Source organism: Mytilus californianus, unplaced genomic scaffold (assembly GCF_021869535.1).
Source record: "Mytilus californianus isolate M0D057914Y unplaced genomic scaffold, xbMytCali1.0.p SCAF_2, whole genome shotgun sequence".
Taxonomy (NCBI): Eukaryota; Metazoa; Mollusca; class Bivalvia; order Mytilida; family Mytilidae; genus Mytilus; species Mytilus californianus.
The window spans coordinates 51,716,278-51,734,009 of record NW_026262668.1 but is presented as its reverse complement, the minus strand read 5'-3'; the positions used below and the strand labels follow the sequence as shown (position 1 = coordinate 51,734,009).

Genomic DNA, 17,732 nt, shown 5'->3' with positions numbered 1-17,732 from the left:
AGTCGGCTATAAAAGGCCCCATATAAAAAATGTGAAACAATTCAATTGAAAACACTCACGGCCTAATTTATAACAAAACAATTAACGAAAAAACAAATATGACAGACACGAACCAACGACAACCACTGAACTACAGGCTCCTGACTTGGGACAGGCACATAAAGAATGTGGCGGGGTTTAAAAATACTATATATCTCCATATAAACTGTAAGAGCTCTAATGCTTTGGTGTAACTGCTAAACGCTTGACCTTAAATTGAACCTTATACCTAAGATCTTAATAGATATAAGAAGATGTGGTATGAGTGCCAATGAGACAACTCTCCATCAAAGTCACAATTTATAAAAGTATACCATTATAGGTCAAAGTACGGTCTTCAACACAGAACCTTGGCTCACACTGCACAGCCAGCTATAAAGGGCCCCAAAAATTACTAGTGTAAAACCATTCAAACGGGAAAACCAACGGTCTAATCTATATAAAAAACGAGAAACGAGAAACACTTATGAACCACATCAACAAACGACAACTACTGAACATGTAGGTTTAAAATGTGCACTTATTTCAAAGAATACTGTATGACTTTATACTAGGCACTCTCAGTCATAATTATGGAACAACTCATGGATATGTAGATTTCTTTTATCCCAAATCACTGATTTTCAAACGCAGTGAACCCTATCCGTTTTCTGCCTTTTTTGAAGAAAAAATTCGGAATCTACAGAATTAATATGCTGTTATTACTTACACCAGTACTTTTAGTATCATCCATTCATATTTCATATTTTCATTACTTATATGGTTCCATATAACAGTTACTGTTGGTACACTTTTAGCCTATTATTGTTTCATTCGTACGTCATTTTACTTTTTCATTAACATATATATATATATATAGTCTCCGCTGGTGTATATTTTTACCTCTTATATGTTTCTTTACAAGAAGTGTTGCACTGATAATTGCCAATGGCTTAGCACAACAAAATTTATTTTCCATTAATTTTGCATACTGTATTCTGTGGGACAAAATTTTTATTTTGTCTTCGGAAAAGAATATTTATTTCAATTCTTACAAGACCAGCATTATTATATTCATTTCTACAAATACATCTATACCCTTACCCCACCCCAAATAAATTAAATGGTCGTTCACTAACTGCTATTTTACTATTGGTATCTAAGAGTCTATTCAGTACAGGGTACATTATGATCATTTATGGTTTGGTTTCTTTTACCAAAACACCCAGTTCACAAACGCTATAACATTATTAGTCCCCAATGAACCTCAAAAGTATTATGCATGCAAGATTTTTATTTTATTAAACATGGATAAATATTTGCTTTTTCTGAGTTGGAACAGTCTTTTTTCTTTAAGTTTTTCAAACTATTCCCCAAGAGCATAGAACATAGGACTGTTTTATATTGTTTATTAGTAACACAACTAGTCCCTGATAGTATCATAGGGACATCTCTAAAAGTTTTAACTTGACTTTATTGTAAGATTAAACACATTTTTCTACACGTCATTGATGTGTACACTTTGCCGATTCATTGATGTACTAGCAAACCGAATAAAAATCTTTTACGGATTTTTATGTAAAGTTTGAGACTCATCGGTCTACTCGAGTCGGTCCATCTTTTCTTAGTAACTATTGTTTCCTGTTTCATCTCATGATCTCGTTGCAACAGAAATGCACAACTTCACGATTTGCACTTTATTTTATTACACATATATGTGGTCTAATCTTGAGTCATCCTTTACATAATTGGGCTTCCCAGTCTTCGTGTGCCATACGTAAACCTGAAGTAGAAAACGTGTGATGGAAATGTATACAGATTTTTTAACCTTCGATTTACATAAAACATTTCACATAAAATTTATGTCACACGTTGAGCAGGTTCTGTCAACCCGTCCAGAGAACATGAGAGCACACCGACTTTTTATTGGTATATGTTGATCAGTCTTTAGTTTTTTTTTCTTTTCGTTTTTTAAGTTTTTTTCCTATAAATTGTTCAGTTTCTCCTCGGCTTTTGAGTGATGAATGTCAAGTTGGTACCTTCCACCTCTATTGCAGCATTACTATGTTAATAATATAAAGATGTTGTAAACGATACGGTTGTCAATGTGCACATTTCCTGCAACGTGATCTGCTTGAAACGGATGTGAGTGTGTCACAAATGATTTATTTTCCCTTTTCCTCCGCTGGTAAACTATCAGTCCCCCAAAGATATCATCAGCTCAGTAGTCATTACTTCGGTACTGACATGATTAACAAACCTTTCTTAAAGTGTCTATTCATAAATTAAGAAATTGTTAAGAAACTAAGGTTTCAACTCAATCATGCAAAGATGACCTTGGATGGATTTCGCTATTATAGTAGGTCCTTTTTGGGCCATAAAGCTCTTCGACTGTTTCAGTTCTTAAACATCCTTGGCTTTCAACTATTCGGTTTTGAGCATTCCTGATGAAGGTAAATCCAGAAAAGGACTTCTGACGCATTTCATGAACATTATAGTGTTGTTTTCGGTTTATATCAGAGCAAACATCATTAATTTATCATGCGGGTTCCAAAACACATGTTGCTTACATTTTTTATACCCAAGATGTTTTACTAAATACAACCCAGACTTGTCATCATCGACATTGACAATATCATTGGTGTGGCGTTCGAAGAAGTGTGAATATTCATTCTTCGAATGTGACCACATATTTAATGAAAGTTTTTATTGTCCTTAAATATCGAAGTTGTATGATTGGACTTTTTATTTGTTTGCGCGTCTGTCTTGCTGCTGCCGATATGCTTCGATTTATGTTGTCCTCTTATTGCGATTCTTGATCCCCTGATTGAAATTGGAACCAATTTCTGAGAGTTGGAAATGACACCTCCTTTGACGTCAGCGCGAAACGACTATGCCCAATTTTAATAAAATGTAAGCAGCATGTGTTTTGGAACCCGCATGATAATTTAATGATGTTTGCTCTGATAATAACCGAGTTACAGTTTCCAATACTCGCAATAATATCTGGCAAATTCTTATAAATTGTGAGATATCCATATCTTAAATTTGTTCAATTGAAAATCTGCAAACGAAATAGTAAATGGTAGAAAATAAAAATCAAACCTTTGTACAGTTATCTGCCATTGGTTCTATATCTTCAATAGTACAACACTGTTCCAAGAACTTAGTTTCTGCAGTACAACATGTGTATGCTGGCATTTGAGTTTCAAATAACATTGGATGATAATCCCATAAAACACTGACATTGACAGCGAATCCTGCCATATCTATAGCAAACATCCGGTATTTTGTTGCCCATCCAATGAAGCCTGTCACCTGAACAAAATAGTTTAAAACAAAATGAATTATACAGTTAACGAGAACAGGACAATGTTTTGAGCCTCAAAATAGTTCATCCCCTTCATTATCATAAATCCCCGATTTAACAACTATTATATATATATATATATATATATATATATATATATATATATCAGTTATGTGTACCATATGTATACCAATATGACATATTTTTACTCTGAATAAACATGATTACTTATACTATAGTATACATATGGAACAAATTACTGATATATATTTGAAAATCTGGGATTTATGATAATGAAGGGGAGGGACTATAGGGGGCTCAACACAGAGTCCTGTCCTCACGCACCTGTGTGTAAAACATACTTGTGTAGTCTTCTACATAGTACTACCGTGTGTAACAATACAAAATTGAATTAAGGTGAAGTGAGCATACATTTTGACGTCATTTTAAAATGAATTTCTTGTTTGAATTCCTTCGAAACGTTTTCATTTTGTTATTTGTTTTTTGTGTTTTTTACCATCTGATGAGTCAAACATTTTTTAACTGAATTTTACAGTTTCTTCTTATGTCGTGCTATCAGGGATTTTAGGTTAGGGGGCCGCAAACATAAATTTACGCCGAGCGAAGCAATTTTTTTGAGGTAAAATTATCGAAATATTCTTTATTAAGCTGAGGACATCCTATGCTTTGCAAATTTTACTTAGGGGGGCGCACGCCCGCCAAGCCCCCGCCTGAATCCGCCCCTGGCTATGTCGCCACTGTCCCAGGTTAGGACAGGGTTGACCACTCGCAAACATGTATAGTCCTGCAACATTCTGTATGGGTCTGTCCCAAGTTAGGAGTCTTAAATGATATCAGGATAAGGTTTCGGAATGGAACGCATATTTGATTTAGGTATTTTACCTTTCCATCTTCGACAATAGGTGTCTCTGCTTTCATCCCACCTCTAAGTCCCACAGGCCACATAGAAAGCTTTTGAGTATATCGCATCTACAAAAAGAAAACAAAAAACGGTACTTTACAATCTTTCTATCTTATCGTACAACGTAGACTTTTAGACTTGAACGAACTTTATTCTCTATTCCAATCTAATTAGATTACTGATTTCGTTGTCCTCATATTACATCCCAGCTCCGTTGTTCTACCAATCCGGCCTGTCAGATCACCCTAGCTTGAGTTTCTTTGTTCTCACGCTTTCCTTTGTTCTGTAACATTTTGGCGGGAATGTCAAATCCACAATAAAACTTAGAAATATTTATACGGAAAAGACTTACTATCAAAATTTGTGTAGACAAAATCCAGTATCTATGCTGGGAATCGAACTCAAGACCTTTAGCATATAGACCCACAAGTCATACCCCTACACCAGGACGAGTGGATATAAACTCTCTGTTAACTCAACATATTAAAACATTGTGTTCGGGGCTCATAAAGGGTATATACTATATAGTAATATATAAAGTATATTATAATGATTGTGTGGCGTTCTAAACTAGATTTTATGAAGCGTAAATGGGTTTTTATCTAATCTAAAACAACTGGGATGTAAAATAGTTACGCCACACAATCATCACCAACTGTACTCTAAAACAAATAGTAAATGGTAGAAAATAAAAATCAAACCTTTGTACAGTTATCTGCCATTGGTTCTATATCTTCAATAGTACAACACTGTTCCAAGAACTTAGTTTCTGCAGTACAACATGTGTATGCTGGCATTTGAGTTTCAAATAACATTGGATGATAATCCCATAAAACACTGACATTGACAGCGAATCCTGCCATATCTATAGCAAACATCCGGTATTTTGTTGCCCATCCAATGAAGCCTGTCACCTGAACAAAATAGTTTAAAACAAAATGAATTATACAGTTAACGAGAACAGGACAATGTTTTGAGCCTCAAAATAGTTCATCCCCTTCATTATCATAAATCCCCGATTTAACAACTATTATATATATATATATATATATATATATATATATATATATATCAGTTATGTGTACCATATGTATACCAATATGACATATTTTTACTCTGAATAAACATGATTACTTATACTATAGTATACATATGGAACAAATTACTGATATATATTTGAAAATCTGGGATTTATGATAATGAAGGGGAGGGACTATAGGGGGCTCAACACAGAGTCCTGTCCTCACGCACCTGTGTGTAAAACATACTTGTGTAGTCTTCTACATAGTACTACCGTGTGTAACAATACAAAATTGAATTAAGGTGAAGTGAGCATACATTTTGACGTCATTTTAAAATGAATTTCTTGTTTGAATTCCTTCGAAACGTTTTCATTTTGTTATTTGTTTTTTGTGTTTTTTACCATCTGATGAGTCAAACATTTTTTAACTGAATTTTACAGTTTCTTCTTATGTCGTGCTATCAGGGATTTTAGGTTAGGGGGCCGCAAACATAAATTTACGCCGAGCGAAGCAATTTTTTTGAGGTAAAATTATCGAAATATTCTTTATTAAGCTGAGGACATCCTATGCTTTGCAAATTTTACTTAGGGGGGCGCACGCCCGCCAAGCCCCCGCCTGAATCCGCCCCTGGCTATGTCGCCACTGTCCCAGGTTAGGACAGGGTTGACCACTCGCAAACATGTATAGTCCTGCAACATTCTGTATGGGTCTGTCCCAAGTTAGGAGTCTTAAATGATATCAGGATAAGGTTTCGGAATGGAACGCATATTTGATTTAGGTATTTTACCTTTCCATCTTCGACAATAGGTGTCTCTGCTTTCATCCCACCTCTAAGTCCCACAGGCCACATAGAAAGCTTTTGAGTATATCGCATCTACAAAAAGAAAACAAAAAACGGTACTTTACAATCTTTCTATCTTATCGTACAACGTAGACTTTTAGACTTGAACGAACTTTATTCTCTATTCCAATCTAATTAGATTACTGATTTCGTTGTCCTCATATTACATCCCAGCTCCGTTGTTCTACCAATCCGGCCTGTCAGATCACCCTAGCTTGAGTTTCTTTGTTCTCACGCTTTCCTTTGTTCTGTAACATTTTGGCGGGAATGTCAAATCCACAATAAAACTTAGAAATATTTATACGGAAAAGACTTACTATCAAAATTTGTGTAGACAAAATCCAGTATCTATGCTGGGAATCGAACTCAAGACCTTTAGCATATAGACCCACAAGTCATACCCCTACACCAGGACGAGTGGATATAAACTCTCTGTTAACTCAACATATTAAAACATTGTGTTCGGGGCTCATAAAGGGTATATACTATATAGTAATATATAAAGTATATTATAATGATTGTGTGGCGTTCTAAACTAGATTTTATGAAGCGTAAATGGGTTTTTATCTAATCTAAAACAACTGGGATGTAAAATAGTTACGCCACACAATCATCACCAACTGTACTCTAAAACAACTGGGATGTAAAATAGTTATCCCATTCGGACTTGGTGTGTCAGTGTAAGATCACCCTCTGGCCTCCGGCCATCGGGTTGATCTTACACTGACACACCAAGTCCGAATGGGATAACTATTACTGATACGACACGCGAGTTGTGATAGATCTGAATTTTAATCAGATTGTCTGTATTCAGCATTGGAATTCTATACATTTATTTACATTAGAATATAGCAAAGTAATCTCGACCAATGAAATTGTAGGATTGGATGCCTCTTAATTATGAAGAATGAATGTAAATCATGTTCTTAGTAAGGGATTATCCTATTATTTGGGTCTATTTACAGTTCAAAACAAAGAGTTTCTATAAATGAGTTACAACTGCCCTGAAGCACATTTATCAGATTGAAAGAATTTATCACAGAGTGATTGAAACTGACTAAAAGTTGAATTGTGAAACAAACAAAAATCTCAAAATAAGTTGTTCACTGGTGCAGTAAAATTGGTACCGTGAATGTTATTATGAAAATATCAATAACTTCAAATTACTATAAAATTAAACAATACCAAAGCAATGCAAAAAAAAAAAGGAAAAAAATCTTTCAGATAAAAAATAACCTAAATCTTTAGCTTTCCAAAACTTTGATTACTTGATCAGCGGTTGGGGAGAATAGTTATTTCCAATACATGTATTCCGATAAAAAAAACAGGAATTTAGTTTTGAACATATTAAAAACTTTTAAGGGCATTATTTTTGAACATTTCCCTGACATAATGAAACAGTATTTGATGTAAAAAGCCGGACCAAATTATTGGCTGTGAAATAAAATTTAGTTGTAACTCAAATGTATTAATTGATTTAAACTGTAAATAAAAAAAGGATAATTCCTCACTAAAATATTACATGATTTACATTCATACTCACAATCAGGAAACATACAATTCCTACCTTTTCTTTCTACTGTTGTGTCACCAAATATCTATAACGCATTTTTTTAAAAATATTTCCCAAATGATAAGAAAGTCCTCACATCACTAAAACTAATCCATAAATGACATGCCGAAAAAGGAAGTCATGCATCAATTATAAACATTGCACTGACAATGAAACTAATTGATAGATCATTTGAGCCTTGAGCACTTTACAATATTCTAAGTTTGTAAGAGAATGATAATCCCTTACTTCATGATAAGTACTCGCTAACGCTCGTACTTATTCATGAAGAAAGGGATTATCATTCTCTTACATATACTTGGACTTTTCACACGTATTTCTGGATGAAATCCACTCAGAAGTAAAGCAGCGGATCAATGATTACAGTATAAACAGGCACGATTTCTAAATCAGCAGATTAAGACTTATATCATACTTTCAGTATCTGCAGTTTCGTTTATTATTTATTTTATATATATATAGTGTACGTTCCTCTAAGTAGCATTTGAGATAAAAGGGATGTTGCGTACTCAAATAAGCTCGATTAACCCCGACAGAATGTAAGGAGCCTCTTCATGTTTTTTCTCTTAGTATTTTAGAATTTCATAAAATAAAAAAATAGGTAGATGATACCAAGGAGACAATCATGAATCGTTAGTCAAAGAACAATACCATGGAAACAAGAAATATGGTCAATCAACAGTCTACCAAAACACTACACAGAAAACTAGATTGCACAACCAAAAAATCACAAACCGCCGTTGATCTCAGGTGCTCCGTAAGGGTAGGCAGATCTTAGTCCACTTGTGGTAACCGTCAAATTGCTCGTGGCAAGTAAAATTTCGGTGATATTAAGTCGCTTTCGGTAATTTCACAGTCGAGAAAAAAAGACTTGTAGTGTGAGTGACAGATCTTTAGCAGTCTCCTTAGTATAAAAAAGGATGTTGTATATTTGCCAATGAGATAAGCGGGTCTGGATAGGCTTTACAGAATAGATTAGAGAATAATATTGGCCCAAAAAATAATGAATGGAGAAAAATGAGCAAAAAAGATAAAGAATAGAGAATAATGGGGTGCAAAAGAACGAAAGAATAACTGGAAAATTAAAAAAAAATAAGTAATATAATATGCTAATTACAGAAATGAAAGATTTGCAGAATAAAGAAATCACCTTATCACAGAAAAATGCAATATTAAATCATTTTCATGAGAATTTTACAGAATAAGCGTTATTTTTAAAGATAAAGAAATATGTCCTTAAAATTTTAAAAATTAAAAAAAAACAAGGACCCCTACCAGACCCTCGGACACCCATCCGAAAAACTATTTATCACAGTACTGCTTTCAACACTGAGCAAAATCCATACCGTACAATAAGCTATAAAAGGCACCTGCATGACAAAACGTGGAACTGTTCAAAATAAAAAGCAACGGCCTGATTTATGCTAAAAACAAATAAAACGAAAAAACAAATAGGACAAACAGCAACCATGACAGCCACTTAATTATAAGCTTTTATGCTAAAAACAAATAAAACGAAAAAACAAATAGGACAAACAGCAACCATGACAGCCACTTAATTATAAGCTTCTGATATGGGACAGGCACCTACGGAATGTAGTGGGGTTACATAATTATGCCTGTGAGCGCTCAACCTCTCCCTTAACAATTATACGGGACCGTGGTGTAACAGCACAACATAAGAACAAACTGTAAAAATTTGTTGAAAAGTGCTCGACTCATCAGACCGTTACTAAGCATAACCATAACTAAAAAAAAGACCACGGACACAAGATACCTATCTAAAAGTACCAGCATCATTGCGCTTGTCTCACGTCAGGAACCTCTACCTCTAGCCTTTATGAGAATTTTTTTTGGTTCATTTTTATGTTTTTGGAGCTTAGTATGGCGTCCATTTCGCTAAACAAGTATAATACATTATTGTTTAGGGTCCAGCTGAAGCCCGCCTCCGGGTGTGAGATTTTCTCGTTGCGTTGAAGACCCAATGGTGGCCTTGGCTGTTTTCCGCTCTTTTGTCGAGTTGTTGTCTTTTTGACACATTCCTCGTTTCCATTCTCTATTCTATGATAATTACTGAAAGCTAGTTTAAAGCAAAACTACCAACCAATTGAAATCCATGTTTTCCCAGACTCAACTTTTCTAGACATTAAATTTTGTTTAATTGACATTGTGGAAAAAAAACATTTAGTATTGTGTTAGAAAAATGCTGATCTCTAGCCGTCTTTCAATTGTTCTAGTTTGTTCCTGACCCGTGGCTTCATTGACGTATATATAACCGTAAACAAAGTAACGTGTTGGATATTTTTTTTAAAAAGTCGGAAAGTGCTTATTTATACAGATTACTTCTTTTCTTGATTATATCATTGTTTATTTCAAATAATTGGTTATTTCAAAAATTTCAATCGATTATTGATTCCAATATTTAAGGACTTAATCCTAAAATGGGCGAATGAAATAGTTCTTCCACAATCGGCAACTTCAAAAAAGCAATTATCACTATTTTACAAAGTTTAGCCTAGAGACACTAACTCAAATCCGTTTAAATATAAATACATTAAACTATAAGTGTATATTTTACAACAATATGTGGGGTGTTGTTTCATGAGGGTCTGGATGGGGTCCTTCATTTCTGTTTTCTTTATTATTTTTTTCATGTTTATGTATAATTCTTTATTTTTTGGTCCATTTTTCTGTAGTATTGGTCCATTATCCTCTTTTCTGTAAACCCCATCAGACCCTCTTTCATACTAAGACTGCTGTGCAATAGTGCAATATATCAATTATTGACCCAAACTGACCCAATACAACCTTACATAAACTTACATTAGATAAGGGGTTTTATATATTAGTTCCTCACTTTTTTACACATTAAAGAATCTCAATGCAAAAACACGTGTTGATAGGTTAAACCAACTAAAACTTCACTGTTATAATTAAATTTATTTTGTCATCCTTTTTTTTTGTGGACAAACCGACATTGTATCAATTAAGTCCTTTTAAGTATTTATATATATATATTAAATATTGATGGGTTGCTGTATGCTAAACATCACGTGTCAAATATTTCATGTTTATTCGGGACAGGAAAAAATTAAGATAAACAATAAATCAAATTAGCAGGCTCTGCAAAGTCGGTCGAACGGGATGAAGGGTGGGAAGTTCGGACTGAATAAGGAAAAAAAGAACGTGTATTTGATAAAGGCAGAAACTCTGCATTGCAACCAACCACCGAAATGCCTGTCATGCAAATATATTTTGTATATAATTGTGAACCTCTTGTAACACACAAGTGTGTCCACGTTGTTTCTATCTTGAAACCCACACAAATAGTTTGTTATCAGATTTTCCTTATAAAATATCAGTTTCTCGACACAATATGAAACCTTTTCAACCTGGTCTCTGAGAGCTCCCTCGCAAAAACATTAAAAGCTTCACATTATGACTAGCAGCTGCAACTCTGACATATCTGACATTATGCAGAAACTTGACTTAGTATAACTCCTCCTTTACATAAAATAAAAAAGGGACTTGGATTTTTTTTTTTTGTTATTTCATCGTAAAATTGTGGGATGATACTGATTCTCTAGTGACGAACCTTCGAAGTGCAATAACAGCGGAAAGATCTGATAATCTTTCATTTAGTGTTCCTTAATGGTGACTTTACATTACAAACCTCTTCAAATAAACGTAGATCGTAAGCATTGTCATCATCCGCAAAATAAACAACAGCCTGTTCTCCCCAGTGGTGATTTCGGGTTATCCATTGGATGGCGGCATTTTTCTGATCATTTCCTTTTGAAGCATTTGTTGATGCCCTTGTTGCTTGAGATATATACGTAAAGGACATATTCGTGAAGAGTAAAAATTCGTGGATATGATGGTTAGTAGATGTCCAATCCTCAACAACTATCCAGTGGAGCCGTCTGACTTGCCGTAAAGTGTTTGCCATTCTTGTTAGGTCCGCCATTTGTGTTAATCTATAGTAAGTTGGAGTAATGGCGTATATAAGTGGAATTTCTTTTTGTTTTATACGTGGCTTATTGTTTTCAAATAACTCAGGCTGCTGTGTTGGGTTTGGTATTTCTACAAATGTTTTGAGCTGTCGTGAAAGCATTTTTGAGTGAATTGTCTTTTTTGTATTTAAATCTGTAAAGGAAAAATATTAAATATTGTCAATAACAACAAACAAGATAAGACAAAGATGGAATGGCGAGATGTTAAAGTGGTTCACTGAAAGACGTTACCAATGGGGAAATTAAAACCAGATAGCTTAAGGAAATAGACGAAAAAATTAACAACAATCCTGAAAACGAAAGACATTTATTATTAGAATGTGGTGTTTGAATAACGTTGTTTATTTCCGGATTTATCTTTTTCTATATAGTATTCAAACTCATCCAATTATCTTCTTAATTTTAATTTATTATAAGTAAGTTAGTAATTAAAAGTTATCCATCTGGTCTGAAATATTAAAGATTTATCAACAAGGTAAATAAGGAGTGAATTATCCATGATAGCCACTGGTCAGTTGTTCTATTTACAATTCTATACAATGTATCATATATACTTTTAAATAAAGCGAATCGCACTGTGTGGACAATTGAATGGCTGTTATGATCATAAATGACAATTAAATATACCTTGGATTATGAAATAGATATTTTTATAGAAACTTACTCACTATTGGGAAACTTTTTTTATTTTTGATAAAATCCTCAGGCGAAAATTGTCGAGTTCATAGACCATATTTTACCTTAAATGGTTTTGGCATGAAATACAAACAATAAAACTGTCCCAAACCACTGATAATACGACGATCATATTCACCTACCTTATGACGGTTTTACAGATAATACGACGATCATATTCACCTACCTTATGACGGTTCTACAGATAATACGACGATCATATTCACCTACCTTATGACGGTTCTACAGATAATACGACGATCATATTCACCTACCTTATGACGGTTCTACAGATAATACGATGATCATATTCACCTACCTGATGACGGTTCTACAGATAATACGATGATCATATTCACCTACCTTATGACGGTTCTACAGATAATACGATGATCATATTCACCTACCTTATGACGGTTCTACAGATAATACGACGATCATATTCACCTACCTTATGACGGTTCTACAGATAATACGATGATCATATTCACCTACCTTTTGGTGATTCTACAGTTAATAAGACTGACAGTATCGTAAATAAAAGCAGCAAACAAAGAAAGTTCCATATATTGCTGTTAATATTGGACTTCACCATGTTTCAGATCTACTTCAATCCAATTCCTATAAAATCATAGAATAAAGTCACTTTTCTATCGGAGAAACGTTCCATTTAAATTAACCACGTACTCTTTGTGTCTCGCTTCACTTTAAATACATATTTTTATCGTGACTATTCATACTTATTTCTAAAAACTTGGATTTAATCGTTCTATTTAAACGAATCTATTATGTATTAAACTAAATTGTTTTTCTTTGCAAACAATGTAACTTCTTTCTGTGAGAGTCAATATCATATTTATATTTTCTTTACATATAAAGTCACGTCACAATTAAAGATTTATATGTACACAAACTAGGACGGTCTGGAATTCAATGTACAGAGTACCAATTATTGACCTCGTGTTCAAAAGAGTGTGACCGGTCAACGGGAACACCCGTTAAAAGAAATTATAATGTATCTCTCATTCCAACATGTTCAAAGGCAGGTAATCAACAAGAGAATTAGAAGTAAGGGGTGTCGCGTGCTTAAAATGTCAGATCACCAATTCAAAACCCCTATATAATCAACCGAATTTTGAATTTTCACAACTTTTTAAATATTTTACCTTAATAAGTCTAACTTCAAAGAAACCTGGTGTATCCTAATTTCCACATGTATCACCTTTCTATATGTCAATTTTCAACCAAATGTTTAAAGTCTTGTAGTGAAGTCAGTTACTACTAAAAATAACCCCTGGTTTTCTGGAAAATTTAAATAAGTATATTACTTTGGAGCGCATTAATCATGTTAATCCTCAATTGTTGATAAAAATAATAACAATTAAATATTGGCTCAAAATGACCTAAATGTACTCCACTTTCACCAAAAGTTTCATTTCTGCAAAATTGTTTGTTAGTTTAAGTAAACTATGACATCACGATATTTTGTCAGAGAAGGACTACTTAAGTCTTTAACTCTGACAACGACTGTTATCGGTATAAACGATACACTGAAAAATTAAATGCACTAAGAACAACACTTAAAACTAAAGCAAGAGCAACACGAATCCTTTTTAAACAAAACTATGAGTAATATCAGGTGCTCCGGAAGGGTAAGCAAATCCTGCTCCAAATGTGGCACCCGTCTTGTTGTACATGTAAGTACAAACTCTGTGATAAGTCTAACTCGGTGATGTCACACACGAAAAATTGAGGACAAGATTATGGTGATGATAACTGGAACATATCCGTCGTCATCATTATTCTGTGAACTAGATATTCGATAACGGCCAATCAACTCGTGATAGCGTCTGTAAAATTTTCTAAAGGATGGCTTCATTTTTACCACTTTGAACCCTTGGTTTAATAACTTTCATGTAAGAAAGAACGCTTTATCAGGGAATTATGATAGGAAATTCAAGCTCTGGAATATAATAGAGAAAAAGAATGATTTCTTGAAGTTAATGCATCATTATTTCAGTTTCCGTACACAGTGGCGTATCCAGGGGGGGGGGGGGGGGGGTCCGGGGGTTGGAACCCCCATTTTTTTTTTTACGATCAATACATTTGAAATGGGACATACAGTTGGAAACAACCCCCCCTTATCCTGGGTTAGGAACCCCCTTTTATAAATGGCTGGATCCGCCCCTGGTACATCTACACGAAATATATTACTAGAGTGATGAACAAATAGTGTCAAATGAACTCTTCATAGATACCAGGATTGAAATTTTGTACGCCAGAGGCGCGTTTCGTCTACAAAAGACTCATCAGTGTGGCTTGAATCAAAAAAAAATTAAAAAGACCAAATATAGTACGAAGTTCAAAAGCATTGAGGACACAAAATTCATAAAAATTTTGCCAAATACAGCTTAGGAAAATGAATGTGCAATTTATAATTACATAGTTAACACATTTATACCAAATCTGTTTTCTGAAATTCAGTATTGATAGGTCAGAAATATATAATTACTCTGTAATTTCGTATTGATAGATCAGAACTATGATTGCCGATGATCTGTAATATTTTTGGTACAGGTTAAGCCTGTTTGTACATGTAGTTTCGTGTTGTACATCGACCAACCAAACTATTCCTCAAGGCTGTTGGACACATAACGATTTTTAAAGTCATATTTATAAGAAATATTCAAAGAGATTTGAAATGTATATCATCTATTTTAGCATACAGTGGTGTATACAGGTGTACAATAATAATCACTGCACTGGTGTGACTTTCTGTAAAAAGAAATACAAATCGCGCTCGTCCTATCTAAAGAAAGAATTGTCATACTTAGGGGAAGACCATTAGACATTCTGGGGAGGGGTAGGTGGATTTTGGAAATGAACATCATGGCATGGTAAGAACAGAAAAATAACCTTGCCCAAAAGAGAGTAAAGGTGAATATTTTCCCCAACAAAATGCAGGAAATAAATGTGTACAAAAGGGAAAATAAATTCCGCGCGGCGCCCAAAAAATAAAAAAAATAAGCTAGACTTGCTAAAGATCAAAATGAATATTCCGTCAGAAAAAAATCCTCTTTTACCCACCCGAGCATATCAAATGGTTGTCCCCTTATGTAACATTTGTTCCGTGTTATGCTAGTTGTATGAAAGCTTCACATATCCTTATTTTTATATTTAGTGATCTACTTAACATAACTGCTTAATCTAGTAGCGTTAAGTGGGTTTGTACAGCCATGAAATGATGCACTAGTGTGTTCCTTTAAACCAGGTGAGCAAACAGCCTAGTGGCAATCTATTCAAATGAATTGAATGATAAGTAAAATAGATCCACTGAGACTTAAATCTAAAACCATTAAGAACTTTAATTCTCCTTTAATCGAGATGTTTTCGCTTCAGTACTTGTTTAGATAATAAAGAGAAATTATCTGAAATATAAATGGAAAATAAATAAACATACATTGTCGGGTTAGTGTTGGTGGAACAATAGTATTACGGATAAATTGTTTACTATTTGTGTTTGTAGTTTTCAAGTCTCAGTAAATATTCTCGGTAGATAATATTCGTTATTATCGAAACAATAACGGACAAATCTTATGTTCTAGTATTTAGTGTATTTTCTATCAGTTGGTAGATTCGTAAGACTTTTCGATTAACTGTTTGCAGATTTGTAAATTGATATTACCCTTTGTTTTGGCTGGGGGAAATAGCATATTATATACTGAAATTATCAAAATGCTTTGTACGAGCCTTAGAAACAGAAAAATCAAAACCAATACAAATAAATGTTATATTTTTCCCGACATTATAAGTACATTGTTTTTATCCTGCAATATTATATTGAAGTGTAGAAGAATTATAACAAACTACGGTTCTCTCGAACAATGAAACCAGTGTAGTATTTGCGTATATAAAAAGAAGATGTGGTATGATTGCCAATGAGACAACTATCCACAAGAGACCAAATGACACAGAAATTAACAACTATAGGTCACCATACGACCTTCAACAATGAGCAAAGCCCATACCGCATAGTCAGCAATAAAAGGCGCCGAAATGACAAACGAAAACAAGAAAACTAACGGCATGATTTATGTACAAAATAATGAACGAAAAACAAATATGTTACACAGCAACAACAGGCAACCACTGAATTACAGGCTCCTGACTTGGGACAGGCACATACAGAATTTATGTTCCCTAATTGTGAAGAATGAATGAAAATCACGTTCTTACACTTATCGTGGAAATAGAATTGAATACTTCAATGCAGTTATCAATACAACAGGAACTTATATAATTGATTGAAAGTGGAATTTTGAAACAAACAAAAAAATCAAAACAAGTTTACTGGTGCAATATAATTGGTACCGTTAATGTAATGTGAATATTGAGAACTTCAAAATTACAAAAAATAAGTATTTAAAAAAAGAATAAAAGTCAGAAAAAAATATAACCTACATCTTTAGAAAATACGCTAACCAAAACTCGATAACTGTATCCGCATTTAGTAAGAATCGTCATTTCCAATTTATTTAAAAATTATAAATATTTAGGAATATTTTTTTCAAAAAGTGGTTCATTTTTACAAACTAGAAAATATTGAAGAGACCAAGGAATAAAGGCTATGTATTCTATCTTGAAGAAGAGTAGAATTAATAATTTATCTATTGAATGTCAACTAGATCTCTTTGATAAGGCTGTTGTACCTATTTTGTTATATGGGTCAGAGATTTGGGGTTTTGAAAACTTTGACTTATTAGAGCGGGTGCACCTAAAATTTTGCAAACTCATTTTACATTTAAAGCAATCAACCCCAGACTGTATAGTTTATGCTGAACTAGGCAGATTCCCAATACTTCTTTATGCAAAAGTTCGTATGATAAATTTTTGGGGCAGAATTATAAACGGGAAAGAGTGTAAAATTTATTACTTATAAATCTAAATAACTATGGTTTTGCAAGTAAATGGTTGATTTATATAAAAAATGTTTTAGATAATTGTGGAATGTCTAATATTTGGAATATGCAGTTTGCTGACAAATGGGTATCAAAAAGTGTGGAACAAAAACTTAAAGATCAGTTCACACAATTATGTTTGTCACATATAGATAGCTTACCTAAATGCCTATGTTATAGAATTTTTAAGACTAATTTGAAATTTGAGAATTATCTCAACATATTGCTATATTTTCTCTGTAACTATGACATGTAGTTTTGTGAGAATAAAGTTCATTCATTCAATTTATCGATACAATTAAAACAGGAAATTAAATTAACTTTTGAATTTCATATCATGAAAAAGCGTTTTATTTGAACATTTTAAATTTTGATTTAAAAGTATTTGATGTTTAAGGAG

The 17,732-nt window shown here is 33.5% G+C and overlaps 1 protein-coding gene across 4 annotated transcripts; it reads right to left on the bottom strand.

Annotated features, from left to right (window-relative positions):
- Positions 1-1,472: 1,472 nt before the first annotated feature.
- LOC127729981 (galactosylgalactosylxylosylprotein 3-beta-glucuronosyltransferase 2-like) lies at positions 1,473-13,632 on the bottom strand. Of its 4 annotated transcripts, XM_052237986.1 has the most exons (6): positions 13,541-13,632; positions 12,870-12,995; positions 11,360-11,832; positions 6,060-6,146; positions 3,124-3,336; positions 1,473-1,801 (listed from the first exon to the last, which is right to left on the bottom strand). In XM_052237986.1, the coding sequence occupies exons 2-6, from the start codon at positions 12,967-12,969 to the stop codon at positions 1,724-1,726; spliced, it is 951 nt and encodes a 316-aa protein (XP_052093946.1). In that variant the 5' UTR covers positions 12,970-12,995; positions 13,541-13,632; the 3' UTR covers positions 1,473-1,723. The 4 variants fall into 4 exon arrangements, with proteins under 4 accessions (XP_052093946.1, XP_052093942.1, XP_052093944.1 ...); XM_052237982.1 differs by lacking the exons at positions 3,124-3,336; positions 13,541-13,632 and adding an exon at positions 4,952-5,164 and having other exon boundaries at positions 12,870-13,197; XM_052237984.1 differs by lacking the exon at positions 13,541-13,632 and having other exon boundaries at positions 12,870-13,194.
- Between the last annotated feature and the right edge of the window lie 4,100 nt (positions 13,633-17,732).